Source organism: Etheostoma cragini, chromosome 2 (assembly GCF_013103735.1).
Source record: "Etheostoma cragini isolate CJK2018 chromosome 2, CSU_Ecrag_1.0, whole genome shotgun sequence".
Taxonomy (NCBI): domain Eukaryota; kingdom Metazoa; phylum Chordata; class Actinopteri; order Perciformes; family Percidae; genus Etheostoma; species Etheostoma cragini.
Window position 1 is genome coordinate 4,401,221 of NC_048408.1, and position 18,834 is coordinate 4,420,054.

The 18,834-nt window shown below is 40.3% G+C and overlaps 1 protein-coding gene across 1 annotated transcript in view; it reads left to right on the plus strand.

The window, feature by feature from the left end:
* Positions 1 to 8,998: 8,998 nt before the first annotated feature.
* Positions 8,999 to 18,834, plus strand: part of chrna8 (cholinergic receptor, nicotinic, alpha 8) — a 41,766-nt gene continuing 31,930 nt past the window's right edge. The window contains exon 1 of the mRNA XM_034897180.1: positions 8,999 to 9,467. Coding sequence (XP_034753071.1) covers positions 9,398 to 9,467 — 70 coding nt within the window. The 5' untranslated portion in view covers positions 8,999 to 9,397. The remainder of the gene's footprint in view (positions 9,468 to 18,834) is intronic.

Sequence of the window (18,834 nt, forward strand, 5' to 3'; positions counted from 1 at the left end):
ACAAAAACATACTTAAGGTTCACACTGAAATGGCAAGTTATAAAGATAATTTGGTTTGTGTAATGAGAGTGGTCTTCTTGGTTCTAATGATTGTAAAGATTTCAGTTGAAATACTATAGCCACTGTGTACACGTTTGGACGCTTTTTGGATAACGTTTTTTCAAAATATCTCCTCAAATGCAAATATAAATGATTTAGTAATGTTTTAGTTGATGGTGTAAAACTAAAGCTTAACGTCTTACCTTCCAAACAGTATATCATTTTAACTGTTTACTTTAGTTTTTACTTTACAAGAACTGGCTAACGTGCGCCACCCTTGGCCATACCAGCCACCCCATCTTCTCGCTGTAAACTCTGGGCGCTGCTGGTTTTTCGGGGGTTTTAAGTCCCATCAATGCTCGGCATCCCCAATGTTAAAACTACCAGATCGTAAAGCCGTCCTTCACAATAAAATGACAAACCCCTTCCTGAAACCATTTTGCAGAGCCACCATCTTTGTGAGATGTGTTTATGTAACGGTGTGTTTAAAGAAATGCAAACAACCCAGACCTTACTCCACAGCGTTGTGGAGATACTAGCTCTGATAATGTGAGACTAAAGCACCTTTATGCTTCAAACCAGGCAACGGGGGCAACTACCCTGGGGAGGACTGTAGGTTCGGGGCATGGCAATATGTTTGTGTTGACTTGTTTCACTGCAAATTTGTTTGCAACACAAAAGCATCAACACATTAAATGTTTGGGACCTTAACATGACATCTGCATTCTTACATAAACCCTTTTTGTACAGGGTTACAGGGTGCACATTTCTTAATGTATTTGCCTCCAACTACTTGCTAATTAATGAGTAATATGCATGGAGTTAATCTGGCTCTGTTTCTGTATGCAAGCATCATGAATTAGAGTATGGACTAGAGAAGACCAAGTGGAGGCAACCAATCAGATTGTGTTTTTGGGTGTAATGACACAGTATCACCACTTGATGGAAGCAAAAGTCTTTTTTTGCACCAAAGACAACTGGTTTTGTTTCAGAATGTGCTTGACAGAAATAATAATGTGATAAACTGTATTTCAAATATTATATAACAAATGAGAAGTAAACATATTACCTATCAGGAAGCCATGGTGATACACAGATCAATATCTGGACAATTTGAGGCCATGTTGTTACACTAATGATCTGTATCTTTGGATAAACAGCTGCATGGGAAAAGGTTGCAGTTGTTATCATTAACATAATAGCACAGTGCAGACATGTAGGAATAAATAAAAACCTGGACAATGAAATTAGATACAACACACACTATTTCTATAAGGCGTACAACGTCACATTTTCTGTCATGATTCCTGTTGATTTAAGCACATATTTGCAGTGGTGAGGTATTGTAGGTAGTATAGCATTATACTGTCACCCCCCCAATCAGCTCTACTCAAGCTTCCCCAACTTGTCTGCTTTATTAAAGGGTCGCTGTCATCAGTAGTAATTAAAAGAGGAGTGGCTCATCATTTACCGCACACTATTTTCCCAGCTGACTGAGTTTGTCCATCCCAACGATTGGCAACCTTCCGGTTATTAGCAGCAGTAACTTTCTTGTCTAGCTTTGCGGCTATTTGTCACAGAACAAATATTGTCAAATACAAATATTGATTATGAAGGGCTGTGTACTTTGGCCTTGTTTTGGAGACATGACTTGGCTCTCTGACTCATTAAAAATGGCTGGCTTGCTTAAGTGAAAGCCTCTCCCGTGTTTCTCCTGCACTTGAGCAGTCTGACCTCAGCCCACTGTTCTATTATTCACAGCTACAGATCTGACTCTAGCAGACGTGTGTGTGTGTGTGTGTGTGTATGTGTGTGTATGTGTGTGACAGACAGACAGACTGACAGACTGTGACAGACAGTGGGGTGTGAACACACTGTGAATGTATGTTTTTTAAGGCGACCAGCTGGAAAAATTTATATTTTAAAAGTACTGAATTATATGAAAAGTAAGTTATTTTTACTAAAAAAGCAAAAAGTGAAAACTTTACACATGTTCTACAGCTAACATAGTTTAGCATATCAACATTTACTAAACAGCAGTAAATAAAATATTACAGCTAAGGGAGAGGGGAATTTTTCCTAGTTTTGCAGGTATTTGGTTAAATTACCAAAGGAGTTAAAAATGTAAATCTTGACTTTATAATGGCACTAGATGAAAAATTAAGAGATTGTCGGATGAACATCAATGTCTGTTCCAAATTTCATGGAAATCCATTTAATAACTGTTGTTAAGACATTTCATTTAAAATGCCACAAACGTCAATCTCATGGTGGAAATGTCAAGGGCTTACCAATTTAAGTAGGATTCATCGTCTGGGAACCATGTACAAAATGTTGTGCCAATCAGTCTAGTAGATGCTGAGTTATTTAACGGGATAAATTAAAGAGACTCGCTTGTGACGCTGGATGAAAAGGAGGATCCCCAAATTCAGTAGGATTTATTGTTGGCCATACAGCTCTGTACAAACTTTCCTGGCAATTCATCCAACTGACTGAACAACACTGACAGGCAGACAAACAATACTATGCCAAGATCCATGCAGCCAGCACGTCATATAATAAAAAATGCAACATGTCCTAATACATAAACAACAGCCTAAGTGTTTTGCCAATGACTCACCAAACGACAAATGACCATTCTATTTCTTGTCATTGTTGCAGTTTTAAACACTTGGAAAACATTGTAAAAGTGAACTACTTGGTTAAGATTAGGCAATAATTCAATAATAGTGCCAAATAACATCTCATTGCGCTTTTCATAAGACAGCAGGTCTAGACCATACTCTGGGATGTTTTTTACAGTCTTTATTATTTCCCACCTTTAAGAGGCAGAAACCTCGAGCAGAGCCATGGCTCCACCGACCGGTTGGGGGTGAGATAAAGAGACAGACAGAGACAGAGAAAGAGAGAGAGAGAAAGAAAGACAGACAGAGAAAGACACAGACAAAGAGAGAGAGAGAGAGAACGACTTTTGAAATGGGCATAAGTCCATGACATAGTTACATTCTTGACATGGATACATAAGTTAACTTTTTCTATAGAAAAGTAACGAACAGCAGGGGCTGTTGTGAGGTGCTGAAGTAGACCTGAATGTAAGAATACAGTGTTGCCCCATCTGGGTCCATATGCATGTCTGGATTTATTGACAAGGTTTTGGCCTTCAGGGCTTACAATTTAACCCAAAAATTACCTATGTTAGTTAAGTTGAAATAAGTCTACGTTGACTGTTCATTTTACACAGGACATGAATAGTGGTCTCCTGGGTGAAATTCCTGTGTTTTTTTTTTTACCCATACACCACCCCAACCTTCTCCCTAACTTTATAATCTTCGTAATACGTACTCCATAATTACTACCGCCACTAGAGGTCACCAAATGACAACTAAGGTAAATATGGGTTGTATTCAGCTGCTTGTACAATCTACCTCAACAGCCGTTTTTTGCTGAAAAAGGTAAAAACATGAAGTGTTTAGCGGATGTAATGCAAACTGTCAATAATTGAGGGCATTATTACTTTGTATGAAATCTACATACACTTTTTTATATTCAGAGAGATTTAGACTTCATTTTAGTATTTACCTCATACCATAGGGCAATCTGATCCATCTGAGTTAATATTATTTAATATGCCTAATCCTATACATTCTGAATCCAACCTGCCCTGCATTTATGTGTCATTTATTGCAATTTCAAAGTCACGGCGAGGCTTGAAATTCACAATAACAGTTCATGCTGAGCCACATTCAGAAACTGTACATTTTTGCCTTTATTCAGTGTTGACTTGGGATGTACATAGTTTATTTTTCTGTCACACCTTTTCTGTACAACAGTGAAGGAGAAAAGATTGAAAAGGTGATTATGGGAGCACTCTGGGGAATATCTTGGTATATAGAAAGATTTGATTTTCTGCTTCACATCTGTTATAACTGCTGTGAATTGAAGCTCGATGGAAAGGCTGAAAGACACATTCTCCACAAGGTCAGTCTCACATACATTCTTAACGAAGCATCTTCAGGTTGTACATCAGGGGGAAATTACAGGCTAGGCTCCTGGCCCTGTGGTTGCAAACAGCTCTGAGAGAGAGAGCTGATAATGCATCCAGTGATTGATTGAACTGCCAGGGACAAAAGCAATAAGATGACTATATCTCGTTTCAATGTTGGTATCTCAACTGTGCTATTCCTCATAACGTCACGTATACAAACTGTGTGTGTTACCATTTTCTGACTACATGAATCGGACTGCCAGTAGCACTAGAGCACAGTAGAAAGGTTGTTGTAGGTAAAACATGCAATGTGGCTCATTTTATCTTTCTTGTCTTAAGGTATTAGGCTTAAAAGAAAACACAGCCCGGACTGTGAAGTTGACTTTAAGGAAAAGTAATGTTTTTAGAACTTTTTGCTCCGCCTTATTGGGTTTTTTCAAAGTTTTGGGAAATACTTTATGTATCCCCATGCAAATGCAACCCCCATATTAGCATGTCAAAGCAGCACAAACCACATATGTCAAACACAAGTCCTAATGTACAAAAGTATGCCCCTTTAACCACGTGTGTGCATACTAGTGTGCAAATTGCAGTAAGGTCTGCCAAATCAATGTAATTATATGTGAAAAGCTAATTTAGTTCCTCTCTTTTAGCTCTGCTTTTGGTCTCCAACTCCCAAAGGAAATATCAGTCTCTTTAGCCTTTAAATGCTCTACCATGTTGTACAGTGGGATTTTAGAACATTCCCACTGAGAATGGGTGCCGTAGCGAGTGTGAGTAGCTGCTTTCCAGTTGTTTCTTTTCCTACACATGTACAGTACATATTGATTCAACAAGGGGGAGTACTCTGAGACATATGCAATGTGGTTTAATCCTAAACCACATATCCAGCCATGCTTGATGATCATGCCTGTGATGTTGTTTATGGAGTGTGCTCTGAGCTACTATGTACATATATGTTAATATATGTGTAGTAAAGCAAGTGGAGGGGGGGATGTCTTTCAGTTGGACTACATGATACAACACACATGACTGCATTTTAAATAAACAGGTGCACACACAGACAAAAGCACATGCATACACACATAAGCCTGCACACTCTACCAACTCCAATCCCTGCAGGCTAGGCTACGAGGACATTTCTTTAATGTGAGCTGATGGCAGTCCACTTACATGTACAACACTATGTCCAGACTGAAGCCAGAGGGGGACAGAAAGACAGGGAGGGGAGGTGGGGTATTACACATCAGAGTGATAGATAGTGAGGGCTAGAGAAGCGCCTCGGGAGCTCTCGTAACGGTCTGAGGACATCACTGCATCTGATGCTCACAGTCAGAACTACAAGAGTATCAGAAGAGAGAGGTGGAAGAGAGGAAACACAGGAAGGGGGAGAGAGACGGAAGGCTGAGGGGGAGGAGAGAGGACAGAAAGGAATATCAACCATGAATGACGGCCGATGGGTAAATGATTAAACAAGAAAAACTAGAGGAAATGGAAGCCAGAAGGAATGGGTGACTAAGACAAAAGAAGAGAGAAGAACATTGAGACAATAATGTAAAGACATACTGTAATATAAGCTAATTAACAGATCAGGGCACGGATCATCGCTGCCTCCCACCCACCAATAACTAAAAGCATCCACAACTATAACACATATATTATAACACAACTATAAATCCAGGACCCTCTCTGAATGTGTGTGTCTTTCAAACAATCCAACGTACAAAAAAGACGTCACACATAGCACGCTGTTGTACGAGCCTCTGTACAGCAGCGGTGGCGGGACAGTGATGTTAGTTTGGTTGTGACGCTCTACCAGACCTTCCTCCACAGCGCGGCAGAGGAGGGTCTGGCTAGTCCACACAGCAATCCGGTGTAGAAGAAAAATGCACTCTGATTTGTTGGCATTTCTTAAAAACCAATCACAATTGTCTTGAATGGTATTAAGCATCAGAAGGAACTGGTTTTGGTGGAACATGTGTACGTTGAAAAGCTGCTTTAGTTGTTTGACAGAGGTGTCAAACACACTCACATTCTCTACTCAAGTAGAAGTGTAGCTGCTAGGGTATGAAAAGACTTCTGTAGAAGTATCAACTCAAGCATTTTTCTCAAGTAAAAGTGTAAAAGTACTGGTTTTAAAACTACTTAAAGTATAAAAGTAAAAGTAATAAAAGAAAAAAGACAATATCAATATGCTTTTTCAAATTAGACCGCAAGTTTTGGAAACTATTAGCTCGTGGTACTTGGGCGGGCAGAGCTTGGAGCGCATTCGAAAGAAATAGTTTTTGCATCCAACTATTTCGAATAATTCTTCCAGGTACGACCAAAGATGTAGAAGGGTTAGCTGGTCTACCTGGCTACCAAGCTCCTCGCTGGTGCTTGGTTGGGACATTTTGCACGAGGTCTCACGGACATCTTCGTACCAGGCTACACACGCCTGCTATTTCCTTGCTGGAGCGTGACATGAGTTGTGTCGTGTGCAGGAACGAGGGATTGCATAGAAACCAATAGTGTGTCAGAATAGAATATGTTTATACTTCTCACCCAACCACAATCAAGTTCACCTTATCCACATGGCGCGATTTATCTGGATAGGTTTTTTTGATTGACGACAAGCCAGAATGAAAACAAGCCCAACTGAAATAGGAGTAACAAGGCTATTAGATAGACAATAGATGGTTGCATAAAAACTTAAGGAATTGAAGCAAAAAGTCTGCTGAAAAATAATTAGGTAACAAAGTGTTTGTACTTCGTTACTTGATACCTCTGGTCGAATGCTCCGTTTGGACAGATAGTCTAGCTAGCTGTGTGGATTTACCCTCCAGAGATCTGAGGAGCAGTTAACCATAGTCCTCAGAAACCCAACAGAGGTAAGAACGCCAACACAAAGAAAGTGGAAAGTGATGGACATCTGGCCAAAATCACGAAAACATCTGGTGGAATTTCCGGCGGCGCCTGAACAATCCCAGAAATTAAACCTTGTTGATATAGACTATCAATTTAGTAACTTTGTTGTTCCAAACCACAAACCACATTTTTTTTTTTTTTAAAGCAGCTAGCGACAAATCTAAGGTTTTTCTGTAGAAGAGCAACACCAGTTTTGTTGGGAAATGCGAGGTTGTTTTCTCTCTTGCGGCCAACAGGGTGACCTCTCTCGGTCCCTTGAATGAGCAGCAGCTTTGCCACCATCTGTGTATGGGAATGGGTGAATGAGATTCTAAAGGGCTTAGAAGTGGTTCTCAAGAATACTTTGGACGGGCACGCCACATTCAAATAACGCAAGCAGTCAAGCATCTATGACTGCATTATGTGTGACGTGTGGTTTGTGAGAGTTTACAAAATAAAGTTGTGAAAAAAAACAAAAATACTTGGACGCAACTGGCCCGTTCCGAACAGGAACACGCTCCAAACGTGCACTGCAAGCTAATGAGGCTACACACTGACTCTCTCTCTCTCTCTCTCTCTCTCTCTCTCTCTCTCTCTCTCTCCTCTCACACAAACAAACACACAAACACACACACACACACACACACACACAATAGTACTCCATCTCATGTCATGGCGTTGTAAAGTGTGCAGCCCTGAAGATATTTCCCTTCCTGCTGACAGCACCACACTGAAGCTCGGGCTGTCTAGTTAGAGGGAATTATGGGATACAATATGCTTTAACAACTGGCCAAATGCACCAAAACTTACCACATTGGACTGCTGCCATGCTGAAAAAACATGTGCTCAGCGGTGCATGCTAACATGACATTATTTATCTAACTTGATTGCTCATCTGCACAGCTGCTGCACAGAAATGCTTGTAACTCAAAATAGCAACATACGATGTCCTCTTTATAAATGTACATTGGGCCTATACCAGCTGGGAGTTAGGGTTAGTAATATTAAAATAAGGTTTGAACAGAATTCCAAGGTGTTTAAAAGAATTGTAAAAAGCTGCACATACTGTATGTCACAAGTAAACGGGTGCAAAAAGGAAAATATATTTAAAGCTAAGGCCAAAATTTGCAAAACAATAATGTGCAGATGGTTAGGGATCAACTTTGTTTGCCACATGATGAGATTGATGACTTTCAAAACTGTGAAAATCAACAAAAACGTCTTAATTTTTGGTAATACACACACTACGCTATGTAGTGTATGCAGCAGGCATAATGCACAAGTTATGGCACCTGATTAACACCCTAGATGATGTATGCCATTGCTGAGAGAGCAGTGTTCATTAAAATAAATGGACCTCTTAGATACAGGATTTGTTATTTAATACATTAGCAAACCACCATGAATGGCTGAACCCAGTCCACTCTATGTGTACATGAAGACCTACATCACCTCCCCAAATAAACTATCAGGAATTCTTTATGATGTCAAAGCAATGGATGGGTCCAACGCCAACCTTTAGACATGTTCCTATTGGCTGGTAGAAAACACAAGTTAATAACTGGAGGAGAGGGATCCCACAGGCTAGAGACTGGATGGGGGGGGGGGGGCAGTATGGGAGGATAAGGAAAGAGGACAGGGGCAGCTGAACAGCATTATGAAGACAAACAGGAGAGGGAGAGAGCATTGTGCTATCGGGGAAAAGTGGCTGAAACTGCTTGCAAAAAAAGGAAAAGGGTGCAAAAAGAGACTGAATTTGAAGAATAGAAAGATCGGGGTCATACCTGAAAGTAAGGACGTTCGTTGTTGTTGCTCAAGTTGCATTAGACTCCCCCCCCCCCCCCCCCCCCCCGCCCTGTAGGAGGACAAGAGGACAGTCATCAGGATCTGATACAGTGATCATCTTTCTTTACCTCGTAAAGAAAGATGATCACTGTATTAGATCATGTTGACTACACCTGCTGATCAAGTGCACTATTGCGCATGCGCCAAACAAGGCATAAATAAATTTGTAATGAAACATTTGCAAAACAAAAAGTTTTCATAAGTGTGGGTGGGGGGAGCTCAGTTTAGAATTCCTGCGTGCGTGTTCAAGTTTTCTTTGGTCATCATCACCCATGAAGCAGATGAGGCTGCGCCCGAAATGACCAGAGGGGACACGAAGTTGACGACATTGCGCACTACCTCCTCACCGACAGGTGGCTGAGATCATCATCATCATCACCGCGCACGGATTGGACAGGGAACACGCAGAGGACACGCGCGAGATGTCTGATTTGAGAATACAGCTGAGCGGAGAGGAGGGTGGGGGAGTGACATCCAAAGTGACTTTTGAGGAGACAGGCACATCGGAGAGAGAGAGAGAGAGAGAGAGAGAGAGAGAGAGAGAGAGAGAGAGAGAGAGACAGATCACCAGCAGTCTGCAAGCGCCCCTGGAAGTTTAACCCCCCCAGCGGGCTACAGACGGAGTTGCGCTCCGCCGCTGCCATGGAGCCTCGGAAGTGGACTGGATGTGTATTGATTGGAGTTTACCTGTGGGCGACATTCTGCTGTCAAGGTGGGTCACTGACGAGCCTTCAGTCTGCTTTCTGTCTGTCAAAGGATGCAAGAAAAAAGGAAAAGAAAAAGATGCAGTTAGGCACCTTATTTGTTTTTGTCATTTGAGCGTCATTTTTTTGAAAGATGAGACACATTTCGGTTTAGTTCGGCTGTTCACTGCACATCTGGCGTGACATGAACATCTGTATCCACTGTAAAAGACCTGTCCGTAAAAGAGATCCTTTTGTTAGAAATGTTATATAGAAGAATATATATTATATTATTTAATCAGAAAGACATTTTAAAGGGGAGCTCAGAGTGACCTAATCAGCTTCTTACTTCCAACAGTTTAAATTTGAGTCCATTAAGATCACCACAGTTTCATTCATTGCTGTGTTGCTACATTTGCAAGCGTGTAGTGCGTGCATCGGCGTGTGCTCGTGCGAGCACGCGAGTGAGCCTTGTTTAATAGTCCGCCAACATCTGGCCCAGAATAAGGAGGTACTGATGCACGGAACCCATTGGTCCAATCATCCCTTCAGTGTAATCTGAAGGTAATGGATTGTTAACTGCGCGACTATATTGGAGCAGAGGGACAGGAACACCCCCCCCCCCCCAGAGGAGGTTCAATCTCTGTGTAGTGCAGTCATTTCCCCATTGGGGACTAATAAACAAATTATCTTATCTTATCTTATCTTATATGTTTCAATCAGTGGTTTCCTGACCCATTCTGTAAATGGATTATTTTTTCTTTAGTATATACATCTAAATCATGCAATCGTGTTTACTGATTGGACCTGCTTTTTTGGGACCTTTGCTCTGCCTGCATGAAGTAGAGGAAGTGTAAAACAAAGACGTTTTTATTGCCTTTATTTCTTTACCTAGTAGCTCCAACATGCACACTGGTGAGGGCATAGGTAAGGAGGCCCCTCTCTGAGAATGTGGCCTCACACATTCTCCCAGTAGAAGTAACGCAGTAAACAGGTGCTCAGCTTTCAGTGTAATGGCTAGAGTAGCCTGCGTTGTTGTCCCTTGACGACATGTTACTCTGCTAAATAAATTCAAGAGCAGTTGCACAGACATTAAAGTACCAATTTTGTACCACTAGCCATTTTCTTTGACATTTACGGGATTTAGGCTCTACCATAAGGACAAGGTGGCACCTTCCCTGTGCGTCTAATGCGAACTGGATACAGTTTGACCGTTGCTTACTTAACACGTGATTATCCAAATGTGTAGTTGGCTTGCAGATGTTTTGACAGCGGGTGCTAAAGAGAGTTTTTACTGTTCATACCGCTCGTAATAGAGCTTTGGACCGCTGGTAAGAAGACGTTTTCAGACTGTGGATGAGGGGAACGCTCATGTAGAGCAGAGAGTGACAGAAAGCAAATCTTGGAGTGGCTTTTAGTTGTTGACAAACGCTTTGCAAATTAAAGGCTGCTATAAAAGATAGAAGGCTTCAAGAAACAAAGCCTTCTTGCTTTTGGACTAGTAAGCAATATTAGCTACTGTGTCTTGTTGTTGCACTTGCTTGCTGTGTTAACAATGTTGTTAAACATCAGTGTTGTACGGGTGAAACATTGTAAAAAACAGAATAGTGTTATGCAAAGTGGCTTGGTGCATTCAAGTCCACCTCGTACACTCTGAAATCTGCTGAAAAAGGTGTCAACTGAAAATTGAATTGAATCTTGACCTCAAAATCGAAACTGAAATCAAATTGTAGATTTGAAAAGTCGTGACACCCCCATGCGGTACATTACCTCCTCAGCACCAAATGGGAGACAGACAAAGCTAGTGATTAGCTAGTGAACATATTGGAGCATTTAGAAGTGAAAGAGTCCCATATTTCTCTCAGGAGTTGGTAGAGACCAAAAACAGAGATACAAGGAGAGTGAATATTGAACTCATCGAGTGGCCAGAAACACTTCAAATGAATGAGAATGATGCTCTTTGCCTGCTGGATTTGTTTTTCCACAGGTAAAGGGAAAGGTTTTCTAAAAAAACAAATAAGGCTGTACCACAGCATATATAGATAATTCTTGAATATTTGATTTGTATATTTGAATGCTGCAAATTTGTAGGCAGAAAAACTTGCATTGTGCATTAAACTACTCTGCATTTAAGAATGAATGAATGAAACCTGAAATGATGAAAACATACTGTACTCCACATGCAATCAAAGTGACCATGTTTGATATTCTTCAAGAAAATAAGTCAACCAGATTCTTCTTTGCATCTCAGATTCTGGGTATGTATTGATCTCATACAGATAGCTCTGAACCAGCTGCTTTAATGTGATCAATTTTAAACTTGGCAAAGTCTCGACCATGTTCAGACTGTCTTTTAATCAATATTTAATATGTTTCTGGGGTGGGATAGCTGTGAGTGTTCTTGAGTTGAATTCCTTTATCAGATTGCAGCTTAGACTCTACGGGTACATTTCTATAGCTATGCATTGGCTAAGCCTTAAAAGAAGAAATATTCAAGATAAACACTCTAATAACACTTCTAATATGACATAGAATATGGAGAAAACTGTAAATAGTTTGCACCAGCAACATTAATGTGGAAAAACGGCAAAAACATCCCTCAAGCAAAATTCAGTTATGCATGAGCCAACATGTAAATGTGCAGAAGCTAAGACAACAATATGGTAAAAGCATTGTAAAACGCACTGCATGCTGCAAATGCACTTTACTTACTGTATGAAATGAAAACTGTGTCAGTGCTCTTGTGCAGCTGGCATGGTATTTAATATATTTTTTGGTATTAAGTATTTAACAAAATAAATATTGACAGCGAGTTGTTTCTCATTTTCTTTGCGTTCGTTCTAATGGTCATGGGGACAATGGTCGATCGTGTATTAAAGTGTGTCTTTTATTTATTTTGTATTTACAGCATTTTTCATCATGTGCTATTCATTTTGACTAACTGTCTGGAAAGCAAACGGCCTCTTGGGGACATTAAACATTTACTCTACTCTGGCATTGTCCTTCTAATGTCCCTAGTGTAAAGTTAATATCGCAATGAGCAGCAAGCTGTCTCTGGCCCTTGAAAGCTCCAATATGGTGCACACTAAAATGGGAAAAACCCAGATTAGGATTTGGGTTGGAGGTGTAAAACTTTGTATATTCTTCTATACAGTTGCTGCTTTCTACTAACCTGCAGTAAAGCTATCGATAGGCTATGTTACATTTTATGACTTTAGATCATGCTGTGTGTGTGTGCGTGTGTGTGTGTGTGTGTGTGTGTTTGTGTGTAAGCTGTGGTCAGCCAATCAAAATGTATAATAATATCACATTTTGATAAGTGTGACGTGTTTGTCCTACAGCATTGTCTCAGTGCTCCAGTATTCACCGGCGCCACGGTTCTCCTACTGGCAGTTCACATTGTTAACTTGTCCATGCGTTTACTACACTAATTACACTAATTGCTGTTTGCCTATAGGGAATGTACGCTCCATAGGCACTTTATAAAAAACACATAATTGATGCAAATAAGTCATTCCTCTTGAAATAGAGACATTGTGTAACTAAGTAATAAATAAGAACTGTGTGTGTCTTGTGAATAAAACAATTACAGTATGTATGAGCAGGGTATATAAGATATAAATATCACAGGACATATTTAGAGATTGTGGACCTTTTCCAATTTAAGTGGTAGTTTGTATTTTACTCTGAAAATGAACCAAGGAAACACTCCATTCATTTTTAACATCAAGATCAGTTGGTGGAGGTCGTAGTTTTGGACCACTCTCCCTGTGAAAACAGTACACTACAGTATGTCTCATGTAAATCTGGAGAAAATAACTGATAATATGATGGAACTTATAATTATCCATGCTGTAAACTGGAGGATTGGAGTTTGAAAGATGCGGATGCAGTCTGATAAAAAGACACTATCCCTTTGCATTGTTGGAAATGTAGGAAGCTTAGTTTTTTGGAGCCTGGCCCATACTAGGGACTACAAGTCGAGATATTGCACCCTTTACATATTGATTCTGTCCATTCTATCACATGAGTCCACCACCTTTATTAAATCAAATAGATTCAAAAAGCAAAAAAGGTATCTTTGAACTTCTGTGAACTGTTCCCATGAGATTTGGACTTATGTCTGGGATACTTCAGGTGAAACCTGTGTCAATCAATTATGATTTGTCATTGTCTGTGATACACACTATAGCACACTATGGACAATGTGGCTGTAAAAATTATTTTAAAAGGCAGGAAATTCTTTCAAGGGTGAATAACTCAATGTGAATTGCCTGTGTGTCTACGGCTGCAGCAATGAATAACAGCCTTTTGATTTCTGTACAACATAACTGAGCTTTCATGATTGAGGGTTGAAAAAGGCCCCCAGAGGGCTCTGAAATGGTAATATGAGAGGTCTCTAATGCAGTGAGAGATATACTTTATATGTTAGCCATTTGAAATCAATAGATGCCTTCAGGCTACGTTAGGGCTCTGTCTCTGTTGGTATGTTCAGTGTATCTATTGATGTGCTGGATCATTGAGCAAATCAGTTAACGTCAGGTGTATTGCAGAAAATTGAAAGAACATTTGCCAACCTGGGAGATGCAACATAGGGTTATAATAAGTGGTATTATGGGTTGGTCCTGGAAGACTGGAGCAGGATATCTTTATGTTAGAGGTCAACCCCTAACTCCTAAAATATCCCGTTCCTATTCAACAAACCAGCAAGGTTTTAAGGGAAATGTACTACTATTTTCCAACGCAACTTCTGAAACGGTCACTGTTTTGAACACATAGTTAACGCAAATTGAAACAAAACTATTTGGTTAGGTTTGAAAATGGATGAGAGTTGAAAATAAGTATGTGCGGATGTTGCAGTTAAGTGTAGCTGAAAAAAGGGGACTTTGAGCCGGGTACAGGCCACTGGGACTGGGACTGTGGCTGGGACTGTGGCCGTGACAGTTAAGTTTTGCCACAAAAAGTTAACATTCATGTGACATTCGAATCTCAAAAGTGAATTTGCGAAAACATCGGTCCCATACCCATTACTCCTGGGACACAGACGTTGTTTCCTAGGTGAAAGTCTTGTTTTTGGATTGTGAAGATCCAGGATTTTGCCAAAAACTTTGAACAACAACAACTTTTAAGTCCCCCTCCCCCTCTCTACTAAAGCCCAAACAGTCTCCTAAGCCCCTTACCCCACGAGGGAGAATGAATGAGAAGTGATTGACATGCAGTAAGACACCCCCGGCCCTGATTGGAGGATCTGAACAGGGGGCGGTGGATTTTTGCAAATCACACTGCAGGCTGTAGGTGGAGCCAGAGGAGCCAGATCTTTTTTTAAAGTACCTGCTTTATGTAGTTATACTTGAAACTATCATCAGTTTCAGCAAGTATGACAGAAAGTTAGTCTTACCTTCTGTATCTTTAACTTCTTCTGGGACATTAACTCCGCCCCCCTGCTTGAAAGCCCTGTGTTAACCACCCAGTCTTTCTCCCTACATGGATGTTCAAGGTTCCCAAACCAAAATCCAAACCATGATCTTTGACTAAACATGCCAAGTAGTTTTGTTGCATAAACCTTGGACTATTTCTGTCAGAAAGCCCTGAAAGCTAACTTCTCCCATGTGCTCTTTTATTTACTCGGGCAGATGTGTCTAGTCCCCCTCCCATTCAGACAGATTTTTAGCCATCTAGGACGCCGATCCCAACAGTTTATTTCATATGCGGTGGATTAAACACAATGAAAACTCGTGGAGCCTTCACGCTTTATGGAAAATATGTGATGATGGCAATTTTGGTTGTGCCCAGGACGCTAAGTCATGCATGGGTCTAACTTTGGAAAGAGGAAAACAACCAAGATAGCTGACCATTTTATAAATTGTGATGGCGGCAAAATAATTAATTCACAAATGTGTTGATCAGAGGGGTTTTACCATTAGGCAAAGGTCGGCATTGCCTTGGGAGCCCCATTAACACCTATTAAAGTTACGATTAAGCTTGTTTTTTACCCTTCAACTGATAATAATAATAATGTCATTCTAAAAATGTAGTAAGACCAAATGCCATCAGCAACCGCTCCTACTGGGGAAGTAGCAGGCCTTTGTTTGCCTTGGGCCCCCAAAGTGCTAAACCCGCCACTGGTGTTGATCCTACCTCATCATCGCTGCAGGCTGTAGTCTGTTTCCATTTAACTATCAGTCTGCATCACATTTTAATTGCTCTAATTGGTTGAAGACATACCTTATCGCACCCAGAGGCATGTTGGTCTAAGGCCGTTAATAACACCCCTTGGACATCAAAAACGTACTCAGAGGTGTCACACTAAGTCACATTTGCAATTTGGTCTGAGAAACCAATCGTCAGATGAATCGATAATAAAGATAATTGTTAATTGCAGTGTGACATTACAGTAAGGTGACTTACCAGTCACTGCCTTCCCTTCACAAAAACAGCATGATGTTTTCATTTTGCAGTTATTTTGTAGTGGTGCATTATGTTGATTTTTAGCAAAGTCCTGCTCTTGATAACCGCATCCTCCTTTAGGACAATTAAGATAAGATCAAATACGAGTTTATAGATCCCCAGAGGACAATACATAGTCTTAAGAGTAAGGAAACAGATAATACATCTATTTAAAATGAATACATTTATCAAAATAAATTAAATGCCAAATAATAATTGAAATGTCAATATGCATTATAATCAATACATTCCATTGCCTTTACTCACATATTGCAACTCCACAGGCCATGTTATTGGTATTCAAATCACCCTCTTAGATCACAGCTTAACAATCATGGTGAAGTGAGAACATCAATGCAATCTATACATTTGGACTAGGTAGGAATGGAGATATTATTTAACTGGTTGAACCATTAGCAGCCGCCATACAAACTCATCAATAGTCAAAGGAGAGGTGTGAAAGCAGGAGTGAAGGAGTAAGAGATTTTTTTTCCCCATTAACATTCTCTACACTGCAGTGCAGTAGTGTCCTCAGAGCACCCAACATAATGCAACAGTCTTCCTTCAGCCTGTTGTGAGCTCCTTTAAAGGTGCTCTAACAAGAAGTGACATCCCCGACATCCCTTAATGTTAAAAGTATTGTCAAACAAAACGGAGACTAGCTCGCCCCTCCCTCTCCTCATCCCGTCCTCACCCACTCCCTTTTGGCGCACTAACCCCACAACTCCCACCCTCGAATCCTTCTTGTTGGTTATTGAATGGAACGATGGAAGACTGAAAGCCTTTTTTTTTTACACACTGTGTCCTGGGGACAGGAAGCTAGCATATAGTGAGGAGTTGTTTGCTGTATGAGACAAACACATTTTTAGCCTAAAAGTGCCAAGTGTAGTAAACTGGCTGTTGTTACAATCTTGTAACGGTACTTTTTCTAGCAGTCTTTCATGATAACAGAAACGTTGAGACTTTCTCTTAATTCATGTCAAGGGATCATCTAATTGACTGTCAATCTGTCTGTCCCTTGATTCATCCGAATGCTATCATACGCTCTCATTTGTCTTGTCAGTCATTTACTGTGACAAAAAATGGGTCAGGAAATAGCTGAGTTTGCACTTGCCAACTCCTAATAATATCTGGCTTGACCTTGTATTATAGCAGATAAACGTGCTTATTGATGCACACAGCATACACCCTAAGCATTTCAAAAATACTTCAGGTCACATGTAAAAAAACACAAAATCATATCCTCAAAACCAAAACAAGAGGCTTGAGATTGATTATTTACATAGGTCAATTGGAAAGCTTCTTTCATTGCTGTAAATTTGTCAAATAAAATTAATCTGGATTTTTTTTTTCTTAGATTAATATTTATAATAATAATATCATAGTAATAATAACAATATGGATTTGGAGTAAATAGACCGACGTCCAGTATTTTGTATCTATACCTTAAGTCTTTAAAGAGTCCCTTTACATCAGGCAGGACCAGCGGTTGGTAAAAGGTTTCAGGTCTGTGTCACCTCTGATCTCACCACTCATGGGTGTGGTTGGATGTGGTTAGAAGTGTGCTCTGCTGCACCTGTAACCACACCCAGCAGCAGTGTTGTGGTGTACTGATACACCCTGAGGTACACCTCACGACAACAGCAAGCTGAGAAGTCAAACCACCGGAGGTCGGCAACAACACGATTTCCATGGGGTGTAAGCTACACTTTACATTTCAAGTGTCAAAAGTATATTTTGTGTCAGTAATCCTTGTGTTGTCTTCCCTTCGACCATGAAAAACATTTTCCCCCTCATCTCAATGTTTTTGTTGCTTTTTACATAGTTTTTTATGATGTTTTTGTGTTGTTGTTTTTGCTTTTTTTTTGTGTCACTATTTTCAATAATTTCTTATTGTCTTTGTCCCTTTCATTGACGTTTTGTCAATATTTATAATGCTATTTTTGTCATTGTAGACACCGTTTCCCCTATATATTGTCACTTTTTCCAACGTTTTTGACACTTTCTTCTGTAATTTTTGATTTTTTTTTCCTTGATTTCTTTCTTTGAACATTTTCACCCGTATTTTGATCCTTTATTTCCAATATAAAAAAACAACTTTGAAAACGGTTCAAATTTCACCGGAAGACATGAGGGTGAAAAGGCACTGAGTGACATTTCTATTCATCTGAATATTAAATAAAGGCCTACCATTCCCATATATTAGCATATAGTGTACAGTACATGCTGATGAATGCACTATGACGACCTTAAGAAGCCTGCGTAAATACAAACATACAGCATATATATTAAAAAGAAGGGGGGTAAACAGAGGGTCAATAAGAGAGACATTACATAACTACTGCACTATTAAGCATCACATATGGGATATGGGACACTGTGGGGTAAACATGCAGCCCCCAGGGAGCAGCCCAGATGCAAGCCAAAGCCCAGTCTAATAACACAGATGCACAGAGAGAGACTGCCTGAGGGGGCACTGGGTAGTCATCCCACCTACCAACACGCTCTATGTACCTGTACAGTCCACTGTACCTGTTAGTGGCTCAGTCTGTCTACGGAAGTTTAAGTCATGTTGTCCCTCTTGCAGAAGTAATAATATTAATAATGATAAAAAAGTAAAAAAAAAAAATGATTTAAAAGATGTCACTGATTCTGCAGCCTCAGGTGTTCAGGGAGGGAGTTCCATGGCTGAGGGGGCCCTGACTGGAAAGCCAGCTACCTTTAGTCTTGAGCTGGGTCTTAGGGAAAGATAGTTACCTTTAGTCTTGAGCTGGGTCTTAGGGAAAGCCAGTTAGCTTTAGTCTTGAGTTGGGTCTTAGGGAAAGCCAGTTAGCTTTAGTCTTGAGCTGGGTCTTAGGGAAAGCCAGTTAGCTTTAGTCTTGAGCTGGGTCTTAGGGAAAGCCAGTTACCTTTAGTCTTGAGCTGGGTCTTAGGGAAAGCCAGTTACCT